General features: G+C 42.4%; 1 protein-coding gene across 1 annotated transcript in view; it reads left to right on the top strand.

Annotated features, from left to right (window-relative positions):
• Positions 1-1,508: 1,508 nt before the first annotated feature.
• Positions 1,509-21,736, top strand: part of LOC133123972 (GRB2-associated-binding protein 3-like) — a 33,759-nt gene continuing 13,531 nt past the window's right edge. Inside the window, exons 1-2 of the mRNA XM_061234725.1 lie at positions 1,509-1,800; positions 15,078-15,384. Coding sequence (XP_061090709.1) covers positions 1,729-1,800; positions 15,078-15,384 — 379 coding nt within the window. The 5' untranslated portion in view covers positions 1,509-1,728. The remainder of the gene's footprint in view (positions 1,801-15,077; positions 15,385-21,736) is intronic.

Below are 21,736 nucleotides of genomic sequence, written 5' to 3'. Positions count from 1 at the left end.
AATCAGCAAGTAATGCTACCTACTGCAAACACTGCAAACTACTTTACTAGCTAGCATCATAGGAAATGCTATTTAATCACATGTGAATTATTTTATTACAAATCTAAAATTGTTGAGTTGAGATCCTAATCAATAAAAAATGTGTGTCTGTGTAAAAAAAAAAAAATCACTGTGGCAAATTATTGACAAACTGGATCTTTCCTTGGCAATTTTACATATCTACAATCTTGGTGGAAAGAATGTTGAGGATGAACTGTGTACAATGATTATTTACTAGCTGATGTGGATTTTGTGAAAGAAACAATGGAACATATAGATTATAAGGTGGTTTGTTGTATTGATGTATTTATTTGCATTTTATGTATATTATGTGTTTAACACAAGTACTTTCTCACATTTTTTGTAAGTTTTGATACTTTTGTCTGGATGGCACTCATATCCCCCTGAAACTACATATATCCTGCTGAGTGTTGCCACTAAGTTATACAAGCTGTTTGGAATACAGGCACAAATCTTTGCACACATGTAAATCACAGCATATATAAACATCTCATCTTAATGATAATACAAGTAAAAATTTAACTAAATATTAAAAAATAACTCAGTTATTGCTTAGTCTATTTCCTTTTTTATCAGCCAAATTATCTTCACTGAGCTTACAGATTCAGAAGACGAGTGCTCAAGCCCAGCGAGAGCCCATAAGTTTACCCAAGCTTTTTTAAACTGTATAATCAATGAAACTTTAAATGTATCTGGAATTGGTATCTGGCTTTCAGTTACATATATTTTTATTTTTAGTTCTCCATTAGCCAGGGGACAATGAAGAAGCCATAGTTATTAATATGAACACATTTGTATTTATGTTGAGCTCGGTGAAAACACTTTTTAAAATTTTAGTTTAGACATCACTGTATATGCTCTGCTCTAGCACTTTCCAAATGTACTGTCTGTTGAAACTAGAGAAAAACAGTTTTAAGTGACATTTTCATGAAATGTAAAAAGGTCCTTCCTCATGTAATGTATCTTGTGATTTCACTCCCTGTTCCCCCTAAAGCAATTGACCTGCAGTCACATCTTCTTCCAAGCCTTCATGTTCTTTTCCTTCTCTCCCCGTCTCTGCCTCCTGACCTTTTTACGGTGTCGGCCCAGGCGGGCTCTGCGGCCGGCCATTTCTCTTTCCTTTTCGCGTGAAAAAAAAAAGTTACTTCCAGTCTCTGAACTCTCCCCTCAGTGCTCTCAGTCAGTGTGCGGTTTGTCGGACGTCATGCACGCAGCAGCCTAAATGGCAGATGGTTTCGAGAAAGCCCCTTCAGCTGCACTTTTTCAATCGGCGGTTCGCCAGCACGCTGGCCACTCTGTTTATGAAAACATCCCAGTCATGTGCTTGCTGAGCAAGTGCATTGTCTCTTGATTAGTGGGCGGGTACATCCTTCTCTCAGGCCCCCTCCCTCTCTCACTCCCTGCCTGCTTCCCTCCCTCCCTCCCTCCCTGTTTTTCTGTCATTCTGATCAATGGCTTGACTTCCTCCTTCGGTACGGCTTTGCAGCAGCTCGCAGTCGAGATTGACTGCTGCCCAGCTAAGCGGGAGAGGCGGCGGCAGCATCACAAACAATACAGCAAAACACGCGCTTACACATTCACACACGCTCACTCACGCGCGCACACACACACACGCAGGCACACACGCGCACACTGGCGGCTGTGCTGTCCCAGCATTCAGCTGTCAGGATGAGTGCAGGAGATGTGGTCTGCACCGGCTGGCTGGTAAAATCTCCGCCTGAGAAGAAATTAAAGAGATACGTGAGTACCTTAGTCATAGCGGGTAAGAAGGGCTGCTGGCGGCGGTGGGGGGTGGGGGCATGACGGTCAGTAATGTGTGCTTGTGTTGCATTCTGACCAGGCTACTACAGACGAGGTTGTAGTTCCTACACTGCAAGTAAACACAGCTTACTGAGCTGCTCGCTCCTTACAGAGAGGAAATCATTTCTGTATTTGAATAAAATAAGCAGGGTTGCGCTGGATCTGACGTTTATGTATTTGCGCTTTCTGTGCACACTGTGGTATGCGGGCAGCCTGTCTTCTTGTGGCAGATGGGGATGTTGTTGTAACGTACTGTATTCCTGGGCATGCTGCTAGCACAGTGCTACGATTACCCGATGCAGAATACAACAGCACTACCCTGCAACATGTCTATCATGCCTGGGTGGACCTGGTTTGAACTGCGCTGTTTGAATGCCATCAAATTTGTAGCATTTGTGTACATTTGTATTGAGTATGCCCTGCATTCAAAGCATGTAGCTGTCAGCAGTATAAAAAATTATATACACTTTTCTTTTACAGGATATATCATCTAGAAATGTGCTGAAATGCAGAGGGGCATGCTTGTTTTTTCCACGTTAGCCAGCTCAGTGTGCGTTGTAAAGAGCAGCACGTTCAGAAGAGATTGGCGGGCGTAACTGCATGTGTGCAGACGGGCTGTATTGTGCTGAAGGAGAGGGAGGGTGCCCCTTCTGCTCTGTAACTGCCTGTTATTCCGTGAAATTTGGGCGTGTTGCAAAACATAGGAAGCCCTATCACAGCCAAACTGCTGCAAACGATCGTATGCGTCCATGACCGTTGGTATTGTCTCTAGATAGTGAGAGTAGAGAGAGGAAAACCACTGAATGTGACAGGGTGGGTGAGGAGGGGGGGGTTCTGTGGGTGTGTGGGGGTGGAGGGGTTGGCATATTTGACGATTGTGTACTTGATGGTTGCTTGGGAAATTCCATTTGGAATTATTTTTGGTGGAGCAAGGGCGGGAAGGGGGTGTGTTGGGGCTCGCAGTTCAAGTTCCCTTTGTGGTATGAAGGATGGAGGATGTCCCAGACAACAGGAAGGACGGGGTTTTCCCTGCGGGCAGTTGTCGGACACCGTGTCCGACCCCAAGGCAGGGGGCACTTTCTCCTGCAAGGAGACACTGGCCGGCTCAGTCCCCAGCTCACTAGTCATCAGCCACACAGACGAGAGGTCAAATGCCCACAGGCCAAAGCCTAAGATACTAATACGCCTGTCAAAGAGAGAGAGAGAGAGAGAGAGAGAGAGAGAGAGAGAGAGAGAGAGAGAGAGAGAGAGAGAGAGAGAGAGAGAGAGAGAGAGAGAGAGATAAACAATATATTGGTTACATTGGTGTGTTTTGAATATGATCCATCCATGTTACTATTTATTTTTTACAACAATCTCAGTGCACTAGAGCCTTGTGAAAGAGAAGCCACTCAGAGTGAATGTATTTGTTCAAATGACTGTTTGGATTTGGGTTTGGCCCATGTGTCAGAGGTCTTTCGTGCAGCTGGAGCCATATAGAGAGTTTGATTTTCCCTTGAAGGAGTCTGAGTACACGGGACTTGGGACAAACCCATGGTGTGATGTATGAATTTGTAAGAATTTATAAGATTTCTGTAAACATCTAATAAACAAGGATAGGACCATTCATGAACAAACCAAGCAGCCCATCTGTATGACTCAGTGAAGGCCACTAGATTTGCCAGGAAGTACATTAAAGTTTGCAGGTGCTGGACGTGTTATGTCATGAGCTTCTCAAATGTTTGCCGTTCCAGTAATTTCTTGTATCCATGGATGCTTTCTCTTCTTACGTAGGTCAGCAGCACAGTGTTTTTGCTGGCAGAGTGGCATGCTAGATAGGAGACTGGGCAGGTTGTGGGTTTGAATCCCAGGTGTGACACAGCTCTTGTCCCATTGAACTCTGTACTGAACCTGATCTTCAGAAAATCGACATGTACAAATGAGTAATGTGAAGAATGCAAACTATGTACATCTTCCCAAGAAATAAATAGCATTATGAGCATGAATGACTGTTTTACAAGCTATAAAAAAAATGTAACTATTTAATTTGTTATCTGAAGTTTCTTGGTATTGAGACGCTGTTTATCAACACTGGCCATGTGACCTAAATACTTTAGAACAGTATCTTGAACTGAGGCAAATTGGCAGTTATTGGTGAATTCTGTGGAATGAGCTGATTAAGGCGGCTACATGTTTTTCTCAGCTCTCCATGAAAGCCAGGGCCATTCGACATGGATGGCTATTTCTGTACATCTTGTGTACTGTTTAATAATAATGGACCACTGAGTCAGTGTTTCAGCACATGCAAGATTAGTATATTATGATTATAATAATCGTATATGATATTTATAATTTAAATTTATAATCTTATTATTATTATTATTATTATTATTATTATTACACACCTTTTCACATTTGTGATACACTGTATGCATCTTGCTGTAAATCTTTTTTCTTAAATTTTCTTTTTATCCCCTTCCACCCCAAGCAAAATATCACCTTTCCCATCCTCAGCTCCTTCTATTCCATTACTGCATATTGTATGTATGTATTATTGATGGCCACCCCTGGTACACATATGCAGCAAGAACTGGAACTAGTTACACAGTTTAGCTCAAAAGCAATACTTTGACAGAAACATCTTAAGCATTATTTTTAGGCTCAGTAAAATAGTGTATTCACCTGTATAACAGGATTTCCATGCCTGTCAACACCATTGAGACATGATTTGGCCCATCACTTAGGCCTCACTTTCCTAATAAATGCTTAAATTCCAACACAGTGACATCAACATTTTGCACATTTTGTTGTAAAACGCATACATACACAAACACACACACACACACACAGTATATACTGTATGTTCATTTGGAGGACACGTGTGTCTGTATGTACTGAATAGTTCAATGCAAAAGTATTGGGACAGTGACACAATTATTTTTGCTTTGGTTCTGTACTCTAGCACATTGGATTTTAAACAATGAATATGCGGTTAAATTACAGGCTGTAAGTTTTCATTTATGGGTATATACATCCATATCAGGTAGGGATTACAGCCATTTTTATCCATAGTCCCCCCATTTTAGGGGAGCAAAATAATTAGGTTCACCACAAGATGCACACCACTGCTACAGTAAGCCTCAAGAACAGAAGGACCAGGTTAGAGTTAGCAAAAAAGTACATTGAAAAGATGGTTCTGGAACAAAGTCTGGACATATCAGACCATCAGTATTAACCTTTACCGAACTGATGGAACGAGGAAAGTGTGAAGAAACAAAGGAACTGCTCATGATCCAAAGCACCCCACCCCTCTCTGTGAAACATGGTAGAGGTACTGTTATGGCTTGAGCATGTACTGTAGGGCTGCCACTGGAGCCGGCTCACTTGTCATCATGGATGATATGACTACCGACAGCAGCAGGATGGATTCTGAAGTGTGCAGAAACATCTACTCAGGTCCGACAAAATGCCTAGAAACTCATTGGACGGTACTGCATTACAAATAGGAACTAAAGATGGCTGCAGTTCAGGCCTGGGAGGGCATCCCCAGGGAAAATGGCCAGTGTATTGTGATGTCTATGGGTTCAAAGGCCATCAAAGGCAAAGGATTGGCATCCAAGTAATAAATATTAAGATTATGTTAATGAGTCCAATTACTTTTGCTCCCATAAATTAGGGGAATATGTATAAGTAAGGCGGTAATTCTAACACAGATGAATGCTGACAGTCTACACATTTAATCCAATGTGCTGAAGTACAAAGCCAAAACAACAATAATGGTGTCACTGTTCCAATACCTTTGAATTTAACTGCATGTACACTATGTACTGTGGGCTCCAGAATTATTGCCACCTTTAAAAAATTTAGAAAAAAAGGATATAATAAATATTATATAATAAACAGCAGAAACAGCATGGATAATGATCTATAAACGTACTTGTCTTTCAATACATTTATTCTCATGATTCAATGTTTTTATTCACTAATCTCATTATTGCTGAAAACCACAGGTGCCAGTGGGTCATAGGTAGATTGTCCCGCAGGACAATGACTCCAAACATACATCAAAATCCAAACAGAAATGGTTAAGTAAAAACAACAACCATGTTCTGCAGTGGACGTCTCAATCTCCAGACTTAAATCCCATCAAACAGCTGTGGTCTGAACTGAAGAGGGGGGTATCTCAAAGATATCAGAAAAGTCCAACTTCTGAAATCTTCGCCAAGAGTGTTTGCACAAAGTATTAAACCAGAGTGCCAATAATTGTGGAAGCTGGTTTTGGGGAAATATTGTTTTATTTTAAAAAGGTGGTTGATTCCATTAATAAAGCACATTGCTTTACACATGTTGGAAAAAAAGCTTAATGTCAATAACTATTATTATTATTTTTTTTAGCTAACAGCATTTTATGTGCATATTCTTCAAGGGTGCCAATAATTCTGGAGCCCACTGTATGTCAGGGAGGTCTAGCAAGAATCATCACCTCAGGATTCATAATTTTGGAATGGTACAGTGCAACCCACTTGGTCACTAAAAGTAAAAATGGACATTACATTTCATTTTTTTACTTTCCCTTTTTAATTTAGTGTATAGTATTTACCATGTTAAACTGACATACTGTACCCTGAGTTATGCTTGCCAAACAAATCATTCCATAGGCATTTCACTCCACACAAAATGGTCTGCCGTTCAAGTTGCACAGTCTCAGTCTCAAGGGTTTGTCTGGCACATTTGACTGTTTTTTGCACTTGTGTTGAGGAGTAAGATATTGCTATTTAGATTTAGTTAGTTTATCTGAAAGGTCTTACACTGCAATTTCCTGCTGTGTAAAGCCACTTATCATTTGCTAGAATCAGAAACAAGAAAACAATCTTTTGAGGGAACAGCCATTTGAACAAACCCCTCAAGTGCAAACAATCTTTTTTCAACCTTATTGCCTAATAAACCCGAAATACAACTTGAGAAAGTCATGTGGTCCTTGAGAAATAAACTATTGTCCTATGCATGCATATAAACACTGAAATACAAGTATACATGTACAGGAGGGTGTGTTTGTGTGTGTGCGTGCGTCCGTGCATGCGTGTGTCCTTCCTTGCGACCACTCATTAGTATTGAACTCGCCATATGATAATACAAAATGTTATTGTACAGTATGCGGTGAAATTAATGGGAACTCCTCTAACTGGTGTTTAAGTATCAGAGGAACTAGTTTCTTTCTTCCTGTTGTCAAGATATTCAACACCTGTCTTGAAACAGGAAGTTGGAAATAGCTATTCCCAAACACAGACAGGCTAAAAACAATGAATAAATGTACTACGCAGGGCATATAGTCTTGTAGCTGCTGCAGTGCAACTTTTCATCTAACAGAGATACACATTTCTGGGTGGGATTCAATTAAAACATTTTCTTGCAACTTTGACTCTGTATTTAGTTTTTAGGGTTTTTTTCAAATTCACCTCAGAAAGAAGGCCAACAACCACCAAAAGTAAATGTGGTTTAAATGCATAAAGGAGAAGTTGATGTTGGTTGCATTATAGCTGTGGTGTTTAATGCTTATGAAGGCTTAATCACAAAACAAAATAATAAAATGCTGCTATTTGTGAATAACATGAAACCCATTTAATTATGTAGGGAACATTTGGTTCTTTGTGGTTCAGCTAATGAGTTGTTCACACCTGCCTTTCATATTCCACAAACTTAGCTGTATTTTTCCCAGAATGTGCTCTGTGATTGGAACAGTGAAACTCTGTTGTACCATCTGATGTGAAAGACGTTTTTTGTGGATGAAACTTTTTTTTCCCTCTGGAGAGAACTCTTTGTCTCACATTTAGGTTCACAGACTTTCTCAAAAGCTTTATAGTGTGGGTTACATACAGTTCATGTGACTTCAGGCTTTGTAAATTAAGTGGAACACTGCATTTCTTGCATAGCTAAACCTCCATATTCACTATGGCAGCATGAAAGACAAAGCAGATTTGCTTGTTTGATAACGATGCAACTGATTTGAACTGAGGACTGTGCTAGGTTGTACATTGGCGGGTCAAGCTAGAAATGACTCCAAACGAGGTAATAATCATACATGAATGAAATGTCACAATAACATAAAGACACTTCTTTGGAGTTATTTACGTCAGCAGTGACCTGCCATCCAGCTGTTAAGGATAAACACAGAAATAATAAAAAAAGACTAACCAAAAGAAAGAAATACATTCTCAGAAGTGATATTAATAAATTATGCTGTAAATTATAGTTTAACCCATTTTATAATTCATGTAGTGTCTCTGGATTTTTGGAAAGTAGTGTGTTTTGATCAAACCGTTCTATGGAAAAAAACATATTTATAATAGAAGAAGAGATACTACAGACTCTGCTACTTGACTCCTACAGCACTAAAGCAATTGGGGAAAAGGTAGTGCGGATAATGCTTTTTGACTGCTGAAGTATTACAGCATCAGCAGTTGTTCTGTGGCAGATGGTTCCCCTTGGGTCATGTGCTAACATGTGACCCCAAAATCTGTGCGAGGTCATATGGGACAGAAGGTGGTTACATTAGTGTAGAGAAATGATAGAGAACAAAGACCATATGCTTTACTGGAGGCTAGTGACACTAAAGGGAGGGGGAGCTACCTTCATGCTGTCCCCTCCATAGTCATGCGTCTTATTTTGTGTTGCCTGTTCTCCTGTAATCACCATACGTGGGGGTGTTATGAGATCCAATCCTGGCTGTACCCTTGAGTAAGGCATGAGATTAACCTGAATTACTTTCATAATGTGTTAGTTCCCTTTATACAAAGACACTTACTCTTGTATTAGGGAGGTTAACAGAATAACATTAGACTGACTTTTATTATTAAATTACAACATGGCTCATACTGTCATCTTACTATTGCATAGCATGCCATTCAAACTAATTTAGAAAAACTTTGTGGAGAAAAATACTTCAGATAAAGCAGGACCATTTAGCCTGGAAAATTAAAAGAGGAACCTTTATCTGCACTCCCGATATGTTGCACAATTCAAAGACTGCATGACTACTGACAGTGTGGTGGTAACATGATCAGAGATCCTTGTGCTGTTGAAGACAATTCAAAAAGACATTTACATTTATCAGACAACTTTGTGAAGGTAGCTTTAAATAAATTGGAAAACAATACAATGTTATTAGTAATCGCTTTGGATTAAAAGCGTCTGCCAAATTACTAAAATGTAAATGTAAATGTAATCATCATATCCAGTTCATTCTATAGAACCACTGCTGAAGATAAAACCACTGCTCCACTGCTCAAGATAAAACTTTCAAGAGGAAATCATGCTTCCAGAGAAATCCAGATTCAGAAAGTAAAAGTTTCAATCTACTGGATTTTCCCATTGCACAATTGTTCAGCCAGGAGGTAGAATTAGTGAAATCAGCTGAATTTCAGTTCATGGGTGGAAAAAACACATGGCAGGACTTTTACTTTCCGACCCCTGGACTTGCCACCTCTGCCAACAGGCCTCCCTTCCTGTAGTAACACCCAGAAAGTGTTTCAGATAAGTGTGATATTCCCCATGTCACTGTACATGTGTTATCCTTGTGATTGATTGGGGGCCTGCAGTACAGTATGTCTGAGCCAGCTGCAGAGTGAACAGAACACTGGCTGGCAGTATCGGCCTTGGGGCTGTACTCTCCTAAAGTGACTAAAGACAATGTAATGATGCCTTTAGTCGCAATGTAATGATGTCTTTCCTATGTGGGGGAGAAGAATAATTAGAGTATTAACAAGAGAAAAGTCAAACTTTAAGTAACATGTATTAATGTATAACAGTTGTATTGTATTTTCTATGGGAAGATACTTTTTCAGATACATTAATTGCGTGATTATTCAGTTGCAAAACTGAAGTGCAGCATTGATTTTATTTGCTCGTGCTATTCCGGACATTCCACATGCCTTTATATTATTTTGAACATTTTCAATGCCTTTTTTCAAAACTGCCACATTTGTTGTTACTGTAGTTTCTGGCAAAGCCCCAGTACTTCCTCTTTTAGACATTTCTGGGAAATGTGACATAGTTCCCCACAAGAAGGCTAGCAAAACTTAAGAAAATACATTGGAATTTGAACCTGAGGTAAATGGAGTGTTAACTGACCATATGTTTTTACCCTTAAAAACATAACTGAAAAAATATACACCCTTCCATAATGGCGGCCTAAAAAGTAGAATACATGCATTACTCCCTTGGGAAGGTATATAATGTGATATGTCATATTAAATTATTAATATGACATATTTTACGCATACTTTTAAAAGAATATATATATGTAATCAAATTATAATTAAATATTAAATACATTTTTTTTTTTTTTTTTACAATTAAAAGCACCATGTTAAAAGCAAAAATTCTACAGATAACTAGCTTCGGAATAAATTTGTGTTTTATAATGGAATACATCATTAGGGATATTAGATTGAGGGAAGAAATAAATGTTCATCAGGCAGACATAGTTTTAGGTACATTCTGCTTATAATATGTACTGTATGTGCACTTTAAATAAATAAATTGTGACCTACGCTTTGAGAATCAGTTGCTTTTGTATGTATGTTTTTGACCAGATTTATCCTCATCCTGTTACTCCACCACAATCTCTACTGTATATCTAGCAGCATATTTGCTGTTCTGTGCCATGCATTATGAAAATGAAGACACAATAGAATGGACAAATCACTGATACACTCATACAGGGCAGCCTGTAGCGTAGTGGTTAAGGGCACCCACGAGGTCAGTGGTTCTATCCCCGGTGTAGCCACAATAAGATCCGCACAGCCATGGGGCCCTTGAGCAAGGCCCTTAACCCTGCATTACTCCAGGGGAGGATTGTCTCCTGCTTAGTCTAATCAACTGTATGTCGCTCTGGATAAGAGCGTCTGCCAAATGTCGTTAATGTAACCAGTAAGTACAGTGTCAGTGTGGGGATTAAGTGGATATATTAATAGGGGGTTAGGGTTAGAGGATTACAGTTAGGAGTAGCGGTTATGACTATAGTAGACTTTGGGACAGGTTTGCGGGTACAATTATACTACTTTTCATAATACATAATGTAACAAGTTATATGCGGTAGTTATAATTTAATTATATAATATAAAAAAATGTTCATGTCATTAGCGAGCTAATATTGTTCTATTGACTAGGTGGCTAGCTCATACTTCATAGCAAACAACATAACTATTTCGGGCTGAACATTTAATAAATAGATGATGCTCATCATCATCATCATCACCACAATCATTAACAAATAAATAACCAATAATTAAATAAATAAATAAATAATTCTGAAGACAATAGCAAAATAATAAACCGTACTCTACCTCTACATGAAGTAATAAAGGCCAAGTTGCAGTTTGTGTTTGCTTTTGTATCAGAATTAGTAAGTTCCGTATAATGACAGAGCAGAAATCAAAGGAAAATGAATGAATGTTTCAGGCCCCCATTATGGAAACTTGGGGTAGAAATACTAAAAGCTTTTAAAAAATAATAATAATAATAAATAAATAAGATGATAATAATAAAATTCAAAACGATGATTGTTAAGAACAAGAAGAATTGATGAAATATAAACTGGCAAATTGCACTGACAATTTAAAAACTGGGACATAAAAGGCCCCCATTATGCCTTCTAGTGTTAAAAAAACTGTCCCCACTATTTGGCAAAATGCAAAATACAATCGTTGCCTTGCTACACCCTTCACCCACGGTATCAACCTTTCATTAACCTAGTCTGAATGAGAAACATGCAAGAGACTGTTTTAATTATGGAGGAATCGCCACCTTAACGCGGTGGAGGGGTTTGTGTGTCCCGGTGATCCTGGGAGCTAGGTTGTCGGGGGCACTGTTAGCCCCCAGTAGGGTCTCCCAAGGCAAATTGGTCCCGGGGGAGGGGCCGGACTAAGAGCGATTCAAAGACTCCATGATACGGCCACACAAAGACCCAGTTACCTCGCCCGGAAAAGGGAAACCGGGGCCCCCTGCTGGAGCCAGACCCGGGAGGGGAGCTCGTCGGCGAGCGTCTGGTGGCCGGGCCTTATCCCATGGGGCCCGGCCGGGCACAGCCCGAACTGGTCACGTGGGGTCGCCGCCCTGTGGGCTCACCACCTGCAGGGGTCAGCATCGGAGTCGGGTGCTTTGTCCAACGGGCAGTAGGCAAAGGCGGGGATCCGGGCGTGCTGATCCTCGGCGTCGCAGACTGGTTCTGGGGACGTGGAACGTCACCTCTCTGGTGGGGAAGGAACCGGAGCTAGTGCGGGAGGCGGAGCGGTACCAACTAGATATAGTTGGGCTCACCTCCACGCACAGTACTGGTTCCGGAACCAAACTCCTGGAGAGGGGCTGGACTCTGTTCTTTTCTGGAGTTGCTCAAGGTGAGAGGCGCCGGGCGGGTGTGGGGATACTCACAAGCCACCGGCTGAGCGCCACTGTGTTGGAGTTCCACCCGGGGAACGAGAGGGTCGCCTCTCTGCGACTACGTGTCGCTGGGGGGAAAGCTCTGACTGTCATTTGTGCTTATGCACCAAATGGCAGTTCAGAGTATCCGGCCTTCTTGGAGTCACTGGGCGGCATCCTGGAAAGGGTGCCACCCGGAGACTCCATAGTTCTGCTGGGCGACTTCAACGCCCACGTGGGCAATGACGGAGAAACCTGGAGGGGGGTGATTGGGAGGAACGGCCTGCCTGATCTGAACCCAAGCGGTGTTTTGTTATTGGACTTCTGTGCTGGTCATGGATTGTCGATAACAAACACTATGTTCGAGCATAGGGTAGCTCATAAGTGTACTTGGTACCAGAGCACCTTAGGCCAAAGATCGATGATCGACTTTGTGGTCGTATCATCAGACCTGCGGGCGTATGTCTTGGACACTCGGGTGAAGAGAGGAGCAGAGCTGTCAACTGATCACCACCTGGTGGTGAGTTGGATCAAGTGGCCGGGGAGGCTGCCGGACAGACCCGGTAAACCCAAACGTGTAGTGAGGGTGAACTGGGAACGTCTGGCGGAGGCCCCTGTTCGCGAGGTCTTCAACTCCCACCTCCGGAAGAACTTCTCACGCATCCCGGGGGAAGCTGGGGACATGGAGTCCGAGTGGGCCATGTTCAAAGCCTCCATTGCAGAGGCGGCAAGCAGGAGCTGTGGCCAGAAGGTCATCGGTGCCTGTCGGGGCGGTAACTCAAGAACCCGCTGGTGGACACCAGCGGTGAGGGAGGCCGTCAAGCTGAAGAAGGAGGCCTTTCGGGCTTGGCTGGCCCGGGGGTCCCCTGAAGCAGCAGACAGGTACCGGGTGGCCAGAAGGGCTGCGGCTTCGGCAGTCGCTGAAGCAAAAACCCGGGTATGGGAGGAGTTCGGGGAGGCTATAGAGAAGGACTTTCGGTTGGCCTCGAGGAAGTTCTGGCAAACCATCCGACGACTCAGAAAGGGAAAGCAGGGCTTGTCTCAGGCTGTTTTCAGCAGGGGAGGAGAACTGCTGACCCAGACTGGGGATTTTGTCGGGCGGTGGAAAGAGCACTTCGAGGAGCTCCTGAACCCGAACAACACGTCCTCTGTGGAAGAGGCAGAGCCTGAAGACTCGGGGGAATCTGCACCTATATCCCTGGCGGAAGTTGCTGAGGTAGTCAAAAAGCTCCTCAGTGGCAAGTCGCCGGGTGTAGATGAGATTCGCCCTGAGATGCTGAAGGCTCTGGACATTGTTGGGCTGTCTTGGCTGACACGCCTCTTCAGTGTCGCGTGGAGGTCGGGGACAGTACCTGTAGAGTGGCAGACCGGGGTGGTGGTCCCCATTTTCAAGAAGGGGGACCGGAGGGTGTGCTCCAATTACCGGGGTATCACACTCCTCAGCCTCCCTGGGAAAGCTTACTCTAGGGTACTGGAAAGGAGGCTCCGACCGACGGTCGAACCTCGGATTCAGGAGGAGCAATGTGGCTTCCGTCCTGGCCGTGGAACAGTGGACCAGCTCTTTACCTTGGCAGGGTTGCTGGCGGGGTCATGGGAGTTTGCCCATCCAGTCCACATGTGCTTTGTGGACTTGGAAAAGGCTTTCGACCGTGTCCCCCGGGGAACCCTGTGGGGTGTACTGCGGGAGTATGGGGTACCGAGGCCATTGTTACGAGCCATCAGGTCCCTGTATAACCAAAGTGAGAGCTGTGTCTGCATTCTCGGCACAAAGTCAAGCACGTTTCCGGTGGGTGTTGGACTCCGCCAAGGTTGCCCCTTGTCACCGGTCCTGTTTGTGGTATTCATGGACAGGATCTCAAGGCGCAGCCAAGGTGAGGAGAGTGTCCGGTTTGGTGACCTCAGAATTGCATCTCTGCTTTTTGCGGATGATGTGGTTCTGCTGGCTTCATCGGACCGTGACCTTCAGCACGCACTGGAGCGGTTTGCAGCCGAGTGTGAAGCGGCCGGGATGAGAGTCAGCACCTCTAAGTCCGAGGCCATGGTTCTCTGCCGGAAAACGGTGGATTGCTCCCTCCGGGTTGGGAACGAGTCTTTGCCCCAAGTGAAGGAGTTCAAGTATCTCGGGGTCTTGTTCACGAGTGAGGGTAGAAGGGAGCGTGAGATCGACAGGCGGATCGGTGCAGCATCAGCAGTAATGCAGGCGTTGCACCGGACCGTTGTGGTGAAGAAGGAGCTGAGCCGGAAGGCGAAGCTCTCGATTTACTGGTCGATCTACGTCCCAACCCTCACCTATGGTCACGAGCTTTGGGTAGTGACCGAAAGAACAAGATCGCGTATACAAGCGGCCGAAATGAGCTTCCTCCGTAGGGTGGCCGGGCTCAGCCTTAGAGATAGGGTGAGGAGCTCGGACATCCGGAGGGAGCTCGGAGTAGAGCCGCTGCTCCTTCGCGTCGAAAGGAGCCAATTGAGGTGGTTCGGGCATCTGATCAGGATGCCTCCCGGGCGCCTCCCTTTGGAGGTTTTCCGGGCTCGTCCAACTGGGCGGAGACCCCGAGGGAGACCCAGAGCCCTCTGGAGAGATTATATATCTCTCCTGGCCAGGGAACGCCTCGGGATCCCCCAGGAGGAGCTAGAATGCGTTGCTGGGGAGAGGGACGCCTGGAATACCCGGCTTTGCCTACAGCCCCCGCGACCCGACTCCGGATAAGCGGGTGATGATGGATGGATGGATGGATGGATGGAGAAATCCACATGATAAATGTTCCCTTACTGCAGAAGTGTGAACGTAGACTGAATTTGGTCGATTTACCTATGTTCCCCAGGCCTGGAGAAAACGCTGGTTTGTGCTCCGCCGGGGTCGGATGAGTGGCAACCCAGATGTGCTGGAATACTACAGGGGCAAGAGCTCCAAAAAGCCCATCCGCACCATAGACCTGAGGGAGTGCCAAGTCCAGATGCACACTGAGATGCGACTACTCAAGAGGGAGTTACAGAATCAGCACCTGTTCCTAGTCAAGACATCCTCACGCATATTCTACTTGGTCGCCAAGACCGAGGAGGAGATGAACAGCTGGGTGCACAATATTAGCCAAATCTGCCACTTTGGCCCACTGGATGAAGAGGCGGCAGGTAAGCCGACACGCGATGCAGTTCTTTGTGCCTGATTGGCTGTCTGATTTCTGAGAGGGGACACATTGAAAGAGTTTTTTACATTTTATATGCCTATAAATAGAGTTAAGCATGTTTATAACTGCTACAAGGTTATGATGGCTATAATGGTGCATCTCTTTAATGGTTACATTACACATTCAATTTTCACAATTCTCTCCAAGCTGCTAAACACATTTTTTATAAATATCTTCACTATAATATACACTCACTGAGCACTTTATTAGGTAGACCTGTACACCAGCTTGTTAATACAAATATTTAATCAGCCCATCATATGCCAGCAACTAAAGGCATAAATGCAAGCAGACATAGGCAAGAGGTTCAGCTGTTTTTCAGACCAAATGTCAGAATGGGGAAGAAATGTTATCTAAGTGATCTACTTTGATCGTGGAATGATTGTTGGTGCCAGACAGGGTGGTTTGAATATCTCAGAAAACGCTGATCTCCTGGAATTTTCACACTCAGCAGTCTCTCGAGTTTGCAGAGAATGGTGTGAAAAACAAAAAACATCTAGTGAGCGGCAGTTCTGTGGGCAAAAATGCCTGAGAGGTCTGATGAGAATGGTCAAAGCTGACAGGAAGGTGACATTAACACAAAAATAACGACATTACGAATTTGGTATGCAGAAGAGTGGACAGACTACAGCAGCAGAAAACTAAGAACTAAAAAAAAATCGAATAATTACCTAATAAAGTGCTCACTGGGTGTATTATAATGTAATAAAAGTGTTGTCTGAATGCATACAGTGAGGGTTGGACAGTACCACTGTCAAAAGTAGAAATAGCTGCCATAAAGAGTGAAACTGCTAACTGGGAATCCTTTTTACCTGTCCATCATTATATTAGAATCCAAAGAACATATTTCAGTAGAAACATATTTCAGTAGAAACACAATAGTAACAAATATGAAAGACCCCTAACTGCATACTATACCATGTCTTTCTGTCTTTGACTGATGACTAAAACTAATAGAGGTTCATGCATGCGCTGCTATTGGAAATGAGTGAGCTCTTTGATGGATACACATAAGAGGCAACCCACATTGCCTATGCACATTTTTATTTTAGTTCTTAACATATTGATTCACTGTAGGGTTAGAGGCCTCGTGAGTAAAAATGGCAATTTTCAGAGCTTAGCAGCAAAACCCAGCATCTCACAGATTTGCTTTATGTCGGCAGGGAAGGTTTCTTTTTCAAGTCTTGGCTTTTGCGAGGATCTCTTCCCTGGAGTAGCCAGCACTGACACTGACAGATTGCAGCTGAGTTCTGGAGCCATGACAAATATCAGAATTAATCTGAGCACACTACAGTGAATTGTGAATTATTAAAATGAAATGTGAAACAAACTGAATTTTGAATGACATTCAATTCAGTATTTCAATTCAATTATTTTGTATAGTGCCTTTTACTGAGAAACAGAAGGAAAATTGAGCAGAATCCCAGCCTAAATGATATTGATGCTAACCATAAGTAAGAATTTATATTGTAATTATTGATAGAAAACTTCTCAGGGTTTTCTATTGTTTTCAAGCATTAAGATCCTGCATTGCTTCTGCCAAACCAGGGACAGAGACACGAGTGGGCAGGTTTGGGAATTCCCCACACTATTCTCCATCTTGCCCAACCAATCACGGAATGATCATCGTGAACAGGGGGCACTAGCGATAAATTACTTAAGGGGCTTATTCCAATTGCTTAATTTATCCATCCTCATCTCTTCTGTCCTCACCTGTGCCAGAAAGACCGCCATCTTTCCAATCCATTACATTGTTTGGAAGAGCGAGGAGGTATCCTTTGCAGAAGTATTTTTCTGAATGTGTGATGTATAAATCAGGAAAGTGAGGAAAGGATGCAAGGAGTGAAAATAAGCGATTGGAATGAGCCCCCAAAATTGATCAAGGTCTACCATCTTTAATGACATGCTCCTTGGAGGAATGTGAGACTCCCAGGGGATTCTTCAGTGAAGATACACAAGCAATTTTGGAATTATTGTTTTTCATCATCTTTGTGTTTGGGGGATATACTGAATTTACTGCGTATCGCCCTCTATAGCTTCTGAGAGTTTGAAGAGTATCAAGGTGGTAAAGGTGGCTTTTGTTTTAATGTAAATAGGTTATTAGCTATCTAGTATGGAGCAGTTGTGCTATAGCAATACTTGTTACCTAGCTAGGTTACTTCCAAACTTTTTCAGTTATTTTGTTGTCTGCTTACAACTAGGTTTGAGCAGGATACGTTGATATTCAGTCTATCCGGTATGGATAACAGGTTTTTCTGGATATGACTGCTGTCCAACTACTGCAGACCAATATTGCAGAGAAACACATTGCATATTTCATCTGAATTAAATTCACTGAATGTGTACAGTGTTGAAAGGAATGTGATAGGCTAGAAACGACCAAGGTGCCTCGCCTGAGTCCGCTCTATAAATACCCCATAAAACGTACAACTTGCCAGTTCTCACAGCTCACCAGACACCACGTCTGGTTGTGTGCTGGTAGGAGTACTATCAGTCGCTTCCATTATTATTCTGGGACATTCATTGTTGATTGTATTGCAGTTTTCTTTTCTGCTTCTACTGTTTCATTTATTTCATTTTTCCATCTTACTATGACTAGGACTATTGGAGCTTGGCTTTTGCATATGGATCTGATTCAGGCTCAGCACTACTTCTAACAATGCTGAAATTAATTTTGATGCATGAAGTGTGCTCATTACATTTGAATAGGAAGCCCAACTGATATTTGAAAATAGCCACCAGGGTCCAAGCATTTTTGAACCACCCCTGTCTAAATTATGGGGTATAGCCTGTTGTACAGTCAGCTCCAGAATTATTGGCACCCTTGATAAAAATGAAGAAAAAAGGCTATTTCAGTGTTTTTCTTTTATTTTATTAAGTAATTTATTTATTTTTTCTTAAAACCACACATGCCAAAATTATTGGCATCCCAAACAATTATTGCAAAAAATAAATAAAACAAAGTCAGATATGGTGAGGTGAGGCCATAAAGAACCCAATGAATTGGTAGCATCTTGGGGTGATGAAGTCAAAAAAAAAATATATATATATATGTAATCTCCATACCAACAAACTCTTTGGAAGGGTGGCACAAATAAAGCCCTTACTGAGCACAATAAACAAAATCAATTGTCTGGAGTTAGCCACTGAACGATGGACGGCAGTCCATGACAGAGAAAACTCATGGATATTAATGATCTAGAAAAGTTCTGCATGGAGGAATGGTCAAAAATCCATCCAAATGTTTTCTCTAACCTTAACACAAATGATATAAAATTATATTTAATAATGATATAATAACACAAGTACTATGCAATTATTCTGTTTATTAATAGTATCACAGTTTTTCCGGTAGCCCACGAGTAAATTAGCTTGGTTAACAGATTACGTTAAAATATTTGCTAGCTATTGAATTTGCTGTTGCAAACCTTAGCTAGCTTGCTTGCTTATTCGGTTTTATCAGATAAATAATTTCATATAGTATTAGCTAATCATTATCTTCTATAGTTTGCTAGATGGTATTCCATGTTAGCTGGGTAGTTTCAGCTCTCTGAGTTACACGGGGTTATCTTAATTGGCTACCAACCACCTAATTTAGGCAAATTACCTAGTTACCTGTGATCATCATCTAACGGAGATGTAGGTTGTGATTTAATCAAATCATACGAGACTGCGAAAGCCATGATGTAGATGATATTTGGCGGCTCATTTGTTTCAGCAGTATTCCCAATAGCTAATAGAATAAATGCATTCAAAACGATGTGTAGCGGGAAGCAATTCTCTGCCACGGCAATTTCAAAGCTCCGGCATCTAATACCACAATGCAATTCTCTTAAGCCACAAAACACATTTTCTAACATTCTGTAGTAATCATGGTTGTCATACAAATAGTCTGTTGAGATGGAAATGCCCAATGGAGGAAGTAAATCTAGAGTTATATTTAACATCACTTCTGGTTTCATGGGAGAGCTGTTTAATGCCACTCTAATGTCATATATTTTATTATTAATAAAGAAATTGAGAGAGAGTCCAGTTCCATTTCTGCGCTGACAGGCATGGGTCAGTCCATGTTGTTTCTGACACACAAACTCCGCCTTTTTCACCCTGGTCCTGGAATCATTTCCAGTCAAAGCTCCAGCTTGACCACTTTTAAATCAGTTCAAACTAAATATTTACACACTTATGCAAGATGTGTGCTCCTGTTACTGATGTACATAGATGGCGACCTATAACCTTTACTGTACTTAATTTGACTAGTTTTATATGTCTACTGTGTTGTGTATGCTTTATATGTTTACTGTGTAACCTGGCCACCATTTTAGCCAGATCTCCCTGGGAAAAGAGCCTTTTAATCACAATGGGACTTCCTGGTAAAAATGAAGGGTAAATACATTTTTTTTTATTTTTTATAATACATCAGGGTCTGGCTAAACCAGGCTCGCCTGATCTTGTTTTCCACATTCATCAAGGGTGCTAATACTTCTGGACCTGGCCATATCTCTGGAAATATTAACTGTAAATGTTAAAAAGCTTTGTTTTGAATTAAACCTAAGTTTTAAAGCTAAAAATGGAATCTAAGCTTAGTCTGAGTCTCAGCAGTATTCCTGTCACTCAGGCGTTGTAAAAGTAGCAGTTCTGCTAAGAAGATAAATCGAGGTTTTACAATACCACTGCCCATGAAGAGTAGGCGGCAGCGGTATGAGTCACCTGATCTGTGTGGGAAGCCCTGAGAGAGAGACTCAGAACCCAGTCATCGCCTCCCTCGCCGTCAACGACCTCACCTAGAACCTTCCACCCATTTACGTATGCGAGCTGAATCAATCCAATAAGGAGCAGGCAGCCCACCATTTTGTCACTACACACTGAAACTAACTACGCTGTATTTTGCATGTTTAAATAATGTGGCTGCCCCGCTAGACAGTTGTGTGACAGGCCGAATGAGAACAGGAAGTAGCTGAAGACTGGTACTGGCCATTAGGAGAGACGAGCCCAGCCTCCATGAACCTTTTACTAACCTGCATTTGAGAGGGCCCCACAGGCCCCTCTCACTGCAGCGAAAGAACAAACTGTAACCCAGCCAGTGTGCATTAACAGCAGCTCCGCGAGTGAGCTATGAAACATTGATGAGCAACCCCCCCCCCCTCTCTCTCTCACTCTCTGAGATTTTATGTCAGCATGCTGGTGCTGTTATTCTCCTTCTCAGTAGGAACAGATTTTACCATCTACCCCCCTCCAGCCGTGTTATTCTCTGACAAGCATTCGTATGTCTATCATTTTCACTTTAAATGACAAGCTGCTTTATATTAAAAGTAGGGTCCTTTTAGTCCTACACATGTGTAAATATTATATGTATTATATATATATATTTTTTTTTAAATAACAGAGCTGCCCTGGGTTGCCTCTTATCCACCACACTCAGGTGGCTTTTTATCACGGTCTGAGCCATCCAGCTGACCAGAGCACTGAGGTTTCCCTCCAGCATGACTACATTTACCTTGTTTAATTCTGTTCAGTATTTGCTATTTTTATTTACATTTTGTGTATGAGTGTATTTGTACTTGTCAAAGGACAAGTCTTCCTTTAGGGGGCAATAAAGTTCTCCATAAACATAGCCTCTGTGGAAATGGCATGCTGGGCCACCACAGCGTTAAGCAACTAAACATCAGAGTTGGCAGATCAGTAATTATTTTACTAATTGTTTTCATTTCTGTAATTACATATGTATTTTGCTCTTGCATTAGCAGCAGTGCAATCCCATTGCATGCAATGCAATAATGCATTGAAAATGAAGCACATTTAGCACAAACTGGCATGATAAAATCCTACTACAGTAGGGAACAGCGCCAAGCCGCATGATTAACCGTGCTGTGTGAAGGTGGCCAGTCCCAAAAGCCAAATTGGCAGAAGGAGGAGCAGACTGCCGCCGTAGAAGGGATGAGTTTGGACTACCCTCCTCCTGTCTGCACTGCCCCCACCTCGTCTCGTGGGATCTTACGCTCTATCACATCTGAGTTTCCACCCCGGTGCGGCACACGGCTAACACCATAAGAAACACCCCGAGCGGCAAACGTGAAATAACACCACGGTTCAGGTCCCAGCTGACCGAGGGATGAGCTGTCACTGGTCAGAGACATCAAACCTGTCCATAGCATGTTTATTCTCCTAATGGGTTTCTACTGTCATCGTCTGTGTCTGTAGAACGCAGTAGAACACTGTAGAACACCTATGTCCTCAAACCTGGGGTCCTCAAACCAAATTATTATTATTATTATTATTATTATTATTATTATTATTAC

Source organism: Conger conger, chromosome 3, assembly GCF_963514075.1.
Source record: "Conger conger chromosome 3, fConCon1.1, whole genome shotgun sequence".
Taxonomy (NCBI): Eukaryota; Metazoa; Chordata; class Actinopteri; order Anguilliformes; family Congridae; genus Conger; species Conger conger.
This window is presented reverse-complemented; position numbering and strand designations above follow the sequence as displayed.